The sequence below is a fragment of the Triturus cristatus genome, chromosome 10 (assembly GCF_964204655.1).
Source record: "Triturus cristatus chromosome 10, aTriCri1.1, whole genome shotgun sequence".
Lineage (NCBI taxonomy): Eukaryota > Metazoa > Chordata > Amphibia > Caudata > Salamandridae > Triturus > Triturus cristatus.
In genome coordinates, this window is record NC_140593.1 from 910,021,424 (window position 1) to 910,030,710 (window position 9,287).

The 9,287-nt window shown below is 49.2% G+C and overlaps 1 protein-coding gene across 4 annotated transcripts in view; it reads right to left on the reverse strand.

Annotated features, from left to right (window-relative positions):
- The window catches only part of KLHL18 (kelch like family member 18), a 244,474-nt gene extending 235,415 nt beyond the window's left edge, over window positions 1-9,059 (reverse strand). For 2 of the 4 annotated variants that reach the window (XM_085628737.1, XM_085628736.1), the window contains exon 1: window positions 8,745-9,059. In XM_085628737.1, coding sequence (XP_085484863.1) covers window positions 8,745-8,861 — 117 coding nt within the window. In that variant the 5' untranslated portion in view covers window positions 8,862-9,059. Of the gene's footprint in view, window positions 1-350; window positions 426-8,744 lie in introns of those variants that run through there. The other 2 variants (XM_085628739.1, XM_085628738.1) reach the window with 2 other exon arrangements.
- Window positions 9,060-9,287: the final 228 nt, after the last annotated feature.

Sequence of the window (9,287 nt, forward strand, 5' to 3'; positions counted from 1 at the left end):
GGTGAAAGAAGCAACACGGGAAAAAAGGGTAATAAACATTTATTCAAACCTCAATCACAGCGCGAGCAGCAAAGAGACAACGGGGGCAGTAACACGCAGAAGTAGTGGGTGAGAGAGGAAAGAAGGAACAGGGGCACCAAATTAAACAAGCAACAACAACCAAACAATATTAAAAAAAAAGTGGGGAAATCAAACGTTAATAAACTTGATCGCAAGCTACAAATAGAAATCAAACTGCAATACACTCTATCGCAAGTTACAAAAAGAAAAAATATATATACTTACAGCGGAGGCTACTGCAAGTTAAACCAGCTGTCACATTGTAAATGATAAAAAAATAAAGTGCTTACCCAGTAATTTAAGAAGAGCGTCTAACGCCGCAAGTACATGATCGAGTCCAGATGGGCCGTCCGCGAAGCCTCCTTTTCAATGGAAAGCCAGCGTTTAGTATAAACGATGACGCAACCCAATCAGAATGATGGGCGGGGCTTAAACTCAACTTCCCAAAAATCCCGATTACAAGAAGCCCTGAAGAGAGAGCAGCGCATGCGCGCTGCAACGCTAGGTGAGACCTAAAAAACGATGTTGCAGTCACACAATACAATAAAGTATGATACGGTCCAATAAGGCTGAAACCAGTCTGGGGTTGCTTGTGTTCCAAGCTGGGGGAGGTCTGGCTTAGCAGTATAGGCTGGATAGTTGCTAAAGAAATAGGCCTAAGACTAATATCCAAATGGTTGATCTCTGTATGGAGTGGAATAGTGGCAAAAAAATGAAGTAGAATGGAATTAGAGGCTCACATCAATCCAAGAATGTCACCCATCACTTTTTTTCTAATCACACAATATGAGCGTTTGTTTGCCGATCTGGAAATCAGTAACTTGTGTTAATTCCAAGAAAACAATCAAGAAACAAAGTAACAAACCATCTGAACTAAAAATAAAAACCTCGTGTTTTCTTATCCTTTCAGTAAGCATGATGCAAAAATAAACTGTTGCATTCTCATCTTAACTGTCTGAATAATACTGATTGGTAATTTCTGAATCATTACAGCGTTTAGACATGCTCTGGGGCAAACACAAGACGGTATTGCTAGCACTAAATAAAACAGTTAGACAAACAATTCATACTTTCAATTAGTACACAGAGCATTAAATAACTGCCATTCCGTATAAGCACAGTGCACCAAATCTAGGGTGACCATACGTCCTGGATTTCCCTGGACAGACCCGGTTTTCAAAAGACTGTCCCAGCACTTTTCTTTTTTTGTCATAACATGTCTCGGTTTTTGGGAGAAAGAAAGGTCAAGTTTAAATTAAGCTCTCCTCTTAGCGGGCGCCTCTAAAGTCTGAAGCGATTCAAGTTGTTATCTTTTTCTTTGAGACTGCACAGGAGGAGTTCAGCTGCTTGCTCCTACCAGAGGGAAGACAGAGTGGGGGAGGAGGGCTCAGGGTGGAGGTCCTGACACAGCTAATGGTTTATAAATGTAGCCTGGCAAATAAATGTGTGTGCGTATTATGTAATATATATATGTATATATATATATATATATATATATATATACACACACACATACACACACGGAGCCTACTGGGGGCAATACTGTGCTCCAATTAGGACTTTGTGTCCCAGCATGCTCCGTACTATACTAAGGCACTAACCGTGATCCACTGCGGGTCTTTGCATGTTCTTTAAAAGACTGATTGGAGCCGTCTGCGCAATCATCCGAGCTGTCCATGAAGAAGAGGCTGCCTTCCTCGAAACGCGTCGACAAAGAATTCTAACCCCATGTGGAAGATGCTGGCTCTCTGTTTTAATAAAACCTTCTGGTTTTACAACTGTTGTCGAGTGCGCCTCTAAAACCTTCGGGGCTTTGGTAAACAAAATGAAGAACACGGCTGCCCAGTCGTGGGAGGCTGCACCATTCCCATCTAATGCAGAGAAGGCTACGCGGTATAGGAACCATGCCAACGCGAAAAGCACATCAGCTGTGGGTCAATAAGCCAGCATGGCATTTGGGGGCCCACTGAAGGGTGAAAAATCGCTTTTATAATTGATGACTGCAAGGAACCCACTGGGGGCAATACTGTACTCCAATTAGGACTTTGTGTCCCAGCAGACTTCGTGTCCCAGCATGCTCCGTACTATACAAAGGCACTAACCGTGATCCACTGCGGGTTTTTGCATGTTCTTTAAAAGACTGATTGGAGCCGTCATCCGAGCTGTCCATGAAGAAGAGACTGCCTGCCTCGAAACGCGTCGACAAATATTTCTAACCCCATGTGGAAGATGCTGGCTCTCTGTTTTAATAAAACCTTCCGGTTTTACAACTGTTGCCGAGTGCGCCTCTAAAACCCTCGGGGCTTTGGTAAAATATATATCTCTGTACTTGGTCAATCCACTTCCTGTCGACACCAGCAGCAGCAGCGACTGCTATATTTGTACAAAAAGTCTTCGTTTTGAGAATTCCCAAACAAGAAAAACAGCAGCACACCAGAGGACAGCACAAAATTTGATTGTGCCCACAAACAAAGCATTTCGGCAAAGCATTTTTCAAGTGAGTGACCTGTGCGCAATCCCCCTTGAAAATACAGGGCACCGTCACCAAAGAGTGAAGACATACTTCCGTTAGCCAAAAGCATGAAGACGGCTAAATAAACAGTGAAAAATGATAATAATACATTTACAATTCATGTTTTGATATGGGAAATCTAATATGCATCATGATCAAGATTATCTCGTTAGTTCATCACAAAATACATTGCATTGTGTTAATAATGTGTCATACTGCATAGCACTTTATGTTCGGTGATGTACCCTTCGTATATTACCGGCATAACATCTCAAATAATTCCCTGATATATTCTTAACAGGGCAATCACTGCGCATCCTGATAAATTATCCAGCGTTAAGACAAAATCAATACTGCTTAAAAGTTCATCATGAGATGCCGACTGGCATTATTGCACTGCACTGTGACAATAGGGTAACAATTCCTCACCACGTAAATTAATAACATGCAACAAAAATGAAATATCTTCCTATAATCACGGGTAATGTACCCACTACTCCATTTCCTGATGCATATTTCAGTCAGACCATAAATCAGTGGGTAAAGTGTCTATATGTAAGTAAGGGGGTCAGGCTCACAGTGAGAAGTGGTGGAAAAATAAGCATAGTGCAAGAATAGATATAACGAGCGAGAGAGAGGGAGGAAGAAAATGAGAAGAGGAATAAACCTAATCTTATGTCTAAATCACATAGAGATCAGGTGATCGTAGACCCCAAGGGATGACGGAACCATAAATTCATTTGATCACATCCCCTGGTATATGTCGGAAAGCAAAAATTTCCAACCTAGGCATATATACATTCTGCCTTACAATATTAAAAGTCAAAGTGATTAAAACAGCAATGCTGACAATCTCACACTTAACAGAACCGTAGGAAGGATAAATGTGATCTGATATCCTCTATATCCAATATGGGTGGCTAGCTCTTCCCCACTGGTGAGCCCATAGGGAATTTTATCAATCCCCAAAAATACAATAAGATTGGAATTGCTTTGGTGTTTCTCCTGGTAATGTCTGGTCACAGGGTAATTCAAATCTTCATTGGTTACCACGCTCATATGCTTTAGGATTCTGGTCTTCAGTTGTAGTTTCGTGCTCTCAATGTATCTAAGTCCGCATGGGCATTCCAGGGCGTAAATCACATAGTCAATGGTGCATGTTATAAACTTAGTGATCTGCTTAGTTTTGCCCATGCTGGTACTGTATTTCTCCCTACTACTGCTGTGTCTAAATGCCTTGCATGAGTTACATTTGCTAAAGCCCCTTGTGATTCCCAACCATGTATTGGTAATGGGTTTACGATGGTAGCTGTGAACCAAATAATCTGAGTGATTTCGATTTTCTGTGGGTTACTACCAAGGGTGTTTTGCCAATGCTGAGACGAGCACCAGCGTATTGCGACCATTGGGGAAACTCCCAAAGTCGAGGCTGACCTTGGACCATGGAAGCTCACATGGTTCTTCAGTGATGACTGGCACCAGGGTGGGGTGGCTACCGGTGATGGTGCATGAGTGACATCGTTGCACCATGTCTTCCACCATGGTGTCCATGGCTGGGAACCAGACTTTGTTTCGCAATCGAGCCTTAGTCTTCGCCATCCCTTGATGTCCCATGTGTGTCAACTGTACTTCCGACCTTGAAGCGCCCTCGGGATCACAATGATGTGACCTCTTAAGAAGACTCCTTGTTCTCCTCCACTCAGCTCGTTGCAAATCTTCCAGAGCTGCTGCCGGGCATGGATGTCTTCTGCTCGCAGTGACTGGGTTCCGTCTAGGAAATGTGTCCAACCATTATTCAGCAGGTCATTTTTCACTCTGGCCAGTGTCTCGTTGTCGGCGGTCGCCTGGCCAATCTCCTCCAACGTCATGGCCTTGGGGCAGGCCTCATACGAGACCATCTTCACAAACGCCTCCGAGTATGCCTCATCCGGAGGTGGGGTTCTAGCGGCTACCGATTCGGGGTGTCTGCTGGGTTGTGTGCTCCTGGGCGGAACACCACCTTGAAGTTGTATGCCTGCAGTTGCACGGCCCACCTTTCAATTCTGGGGGGCGCCAGTCTAGATGACCGTGCGAAGAGTGGCAGCAGTGGTTTGTGGTCTGTCACCACCTGGAACACCTGCCCACACAGATAGAGGTGAAAGTGCTGACACGCCCAGATAGAGCAGGAAGCCTCGGCAATAAAATGGGCCTATCGTGTCTCGGTATCAGACAGAGTCCAGCTGGCGTATACGACCGGTCTCCAGGTCATGTTCTTGGAGGAGGACTGCTCCGAGGCCCACGGGGCTGGCATCTACCACCAACTCGGTGCACCGCCCTGGGAGGAAGTAGGCAATCACCGTTTTGTCCATGAGTGCTGCCTTTATGGAATTGAACGCTCTGTTGCCGACTACAGTCCATTCCCACATGTGGTCACTGAGGTTGAGGGTGCGGAGTGGCTCCGACATGGAGGCCAAGTTCGGTATGAACCTGCCACAGTATGTGGCCATGCCTAGAAAGCTGCAAACCTCAGTGGGGGTCTTCGGGGTGCTTGCTCTCTAGAGGGCTGTGGCCTTCTTGAGATCCACTAGTAACCCTTCTCTGGTGAAAACGTACCTGAAGAAGTCAACAGATTCCTGGTAGAAGGAACACTTCACTTTGTGCAGGGTCAGTCAGCAGTATTCCTGTCACTGGAAGATGGCCCTTAGGCGAGTCTGATGTTCTTCGAGGGTGTTAGAGAACACCAGGATGCCATCACTTAAATTGATGACGCCTTGCAGGCCGGAGTGTGTTTCTTTGATAGCATTCTGGAAAACTTTGGCTGCAGACAACAACCCGAAACTCAGTCTCTTGTATCTCCTGAGGCCATCATGGGTAGAGAACGTGGTAATATACCTGCTCTATGGCTGGAGCTTCAACTGGTGATACCCAGCGTTCAAGGCCAACTTGGAGAACCATTTGGCTCCGTTCAGGTCAGCCACAATGTTGTCCATTGTAGGAGTAATGTGACGTTCCCTTTTGACCGCTAGGTTTGGGAGCCTCATATCTATGCACAGTCGTATGGCTCCTGGTTGTTTCGGCTTTGGGGCCACGACCAGCGGGGACACCCATGGAGTCGGGCCAGACACTTTTTCGATAACACAGAGGTCTTCGAGCTTCTTCAGCTCTTCTTCTATCTGGGGGCGGAGATTGAACGGCACCCTCCGGTGTCTCAGGACAGTAGAGTGCACAGTGGTGTCGATGTGGAGCTTGAATTGTTTTCCCTTCAATATGCCCAGTCCTGTGAACAGTGCAGGGAAATCTCAGAGGATGGCGTCGGCATGGGAGTCATGGATCTGACGATCGAAAAAGACAAGACGTCGGTCTTCTGCCGTGTGGCAGCTGAGCAGAGTGCCTTTTCTTCCTTCTATGATATGGACCCCGGTCTTTGTGAAATGGTTGTCGCCGGTGACTTAAACGACTACCAGGAGGGGCAGTGGGTGTGTGCATCCGTAGGTGTAGATCCGGGCTTTGGTGGATGCGAGAGGGGGTCGTTGTGACAAACATTCGTACTGCTCAGAGTCCATTACATTGACGGATGCGCCCCTATCGATAAGTGCCTGGACAGTGGACCCCTCCACGAGGACAGAGCACACCTGCGGTGGCCTCCGGTGTTTGTCTGTCCTGCTGACAAACGATCCGACAAACACGTCATAGTCATCTTGGAGCGCAAGGCACCACCCGCGTGGCAGGTCGTCTTCTTGTGATTGTGCGTCGTCGAGTGATACTTGGCGTAAGCGTTACTTCACCCCCCGCGGCCTGGTGTAGGTCTGTCGAGACCGGCTGCTTCTACACACCTTGGCGAAGTGATTTATTTTCCCGTAGCTGGAGCACGTCTTTCCCTTTGCTCCGCACACAGCCTTTGGCGGGTGTTACGTGCCACAGTTGCCGCACACTCCACTTGTCGATGGACGCAGGGCTGAGCGAGCCGTGTTTGGGCACCGCTGTATGGTTATGAACAGTTCTTCTTTGATGGGCGTATACCTTGGTGCATGTGGCACTGCGAAAGTCCTGTGAGCAGCCTCCCTTTCACCTGCTCGGGCATTCAAGAGTTCATGGGACCTGGCGAGGATGAAGATCTCGTCCAGAGAGATCTCCGGTTGTCGGAGGATCAGCTTTTGAAGCAGCGCTGAACGGCACCCTTTGATGACCTGGCCACGTATTTCTTCCCTCTGGTCCATGAAAACGCACGTGCCCGCTAACCTGCACAGCCGCGCATAGAACATGTCCACGGACTCCGTGTCTGACTGTGACCCCTGTCTGAACTTGAAACGCTCAAAATCAGGGTTCAGCTGGGGGTCGAAATGTCTGTTGAGCGTGGCGACTGCCGACTCGTAATCGTCATCATTCCGTGTGTTGGGCAGTGTTTCAAAAAGATTGTAGATCTCTGCACCACCCGTGCAGTCTGTCTCTCTGGTACCCTTGAAATAGTGATTCAAACATCCAATCCACGCTTTCCATCGTGGAGCCGCCGAGGCTTGATCGGCAGTTTCGCTGAAAGGCGACAGCGGGGCTACGACTGTTAGGCTGTGGCCCAGGAGTGGGGCGTTGGCACCCCTTCGTTGATCACTGGCATCGGCCTGTGGGCCATCAGCACCTGCTTGCGGCGGCGTGTTCATGTTGTTGGCACGTGGGTGCACAGGCGTGGCGCAACAGTCCCCTTATTTCCTTTCTCGTTTTTAGGTCTCGCCTGACCCAGTGCATGCACTGGTCTGGCGAGACATTTTGTGAGGGCTCCAAAAAGTGCTACCAGGCCAGCCTAGAACTACAGTGCATGTGCGCAAGCGCGCTTTACCGCGATTACTTTCACGGCCGCTTTGATGTTTGATCGCGATCACTTTCGTGGCCACACGGCCGCTTGGATGTTCTCCGTGAGGCTTCAATAGATTGCAGCAGTTAAAACAAGCATTGGCATAGCCAATAGGTCTCGCTTTTGGGACCTTATAAGTGTTTAGTTATGCAACTGCTACATGGCTAAACACTTATAAGGTCCCAAAGGCGAGACCTATTGGCTATGCCAATGCTTGTTGTTGTTTTTTTGAGAGGCGAGACACACCCCTCTGGGTGAGCGTGTTGGCACGTGGCTGTCCGGCCTGGGCAGCCCTGTCTTGCTGGGACTTTGCGCACTATGGTGGGGAATGTGAGGTTCCAGACTTGCTGGGCCTGTGTAGGTGTGGTGACGTGGGTGGTGTCTTTGGCTTGCTGGGCACTTGTAGGTATTCAGAGGCCTGAGGGGGAGGAGGCAGACTCCTTAATTGATGAACTGGTGTCAGTTGTGCATTGACTTCTCTTGTGGGGCTTTCAGCAGTGAAGCCGAATGCATGGTGTAGCACGCGTAGCAGCGCGTCAGTGTGGTGCTTCCCAGGGGCTCCCGGCACTCACCAGCTGGCTGCAGTCGGGGAGCATGTGGGCTCCAGCCACCGTCCAGAGCACGCTCCCTCTGAGGCTCCAGGGGCGTGTCGACAGGTACTAGCTGCGGCTCGGGCAGGACTGCACAGCAGGGCCGGGCGTGGCGCCTTTGCGCGGTGGGCTTCCTGCAAGCCGTAGCACTCTCGCAGTAGCCACGGCCTCGAGACTTCCACAGTAGGGACGCACGACGGTGCGGAAGCTGTTACAAGTCACACGGCCCATGGCAGCAACTGACGAGGGTTGCGAGAGTGGAGGCACCGCCCCTCGGGCACTGGAGCATCACAAGCTCACTTTGCGAGCTCCGCCGGAGGCGATGCTAAGCACCGGGGTACGACCGATCTCGTCGCCAATGTAGCGCGGCGGGGCCTGGGGATGATGAGGCCTACGCAGCGCGTAACAATGGACACCACCACACAGTGTATTACGTGCAGGCGGGAAGACCCTGAGTGGTCTCTCACCATTTATTTATCTCATCGGGTCAATCCCGCCCCGAGGAGTGCATGCACAAGATACATTGTAGTGGAGAGCCCGGATGGCTCTCTACACCCGACACACACCTAGTCAATCTAGTCTAAACAAATGAGTTGCCTCGTTTTAGTTCCAATCCACCGTGGTAAACAGTGCCCACTCAGTCTTAGTGACCCTCAGACACCCCCTTTGGCATGGGAACAACCCTAAGATATATCCTATGGAAACCCCAACCCTTACCCTTTCAGTTTACAGATAATCATGTAAAGCCAGCTCTCACCCGCAGGGTTACGTCGCACAGCTTGCCCTGCCTCCGGATCTCCTCCATCACCCCATAGCCGCGGTTTGGCAGCTCCTCCACTGTGAAGTGCACTAACTCCTCCAGCGCCTCTTCCATGCTCCGGGGTAAGGACTGCCGGCCGTTGGAGTTGGCACACAGTCCTATGGCTGCGGTGATACAAGGTCCGTGGCAAGAAGCACGAAGCGTGGGCACCGGCACACTGACTTTGGTACCGGCGAGGGAAAGTAAACGCCCTCAAACCTTTCTGGGCCACTAGGCGCTCCGTACCGTCCTCTGCTTTCGTTTGCCGGCTTTGCACAGGCACCTGTCATTAAAACAAAAAAGGGACTGCTGCGTAGATCTGGGAATGTGACCGTACTAAAATGGCGGTTACGTTTACGTTTTTCCAGTCATTGAAACGTAACAGTGCATTTGAGAGCGTTCTTTCTTCTAGGTTGCATCTGTGTTGTCTTAAAAGCGGTCATCATTGTATAAAGACCCAATAGCATTGGGCGCTTTCAGCGACCCCTTCCAAACACGATT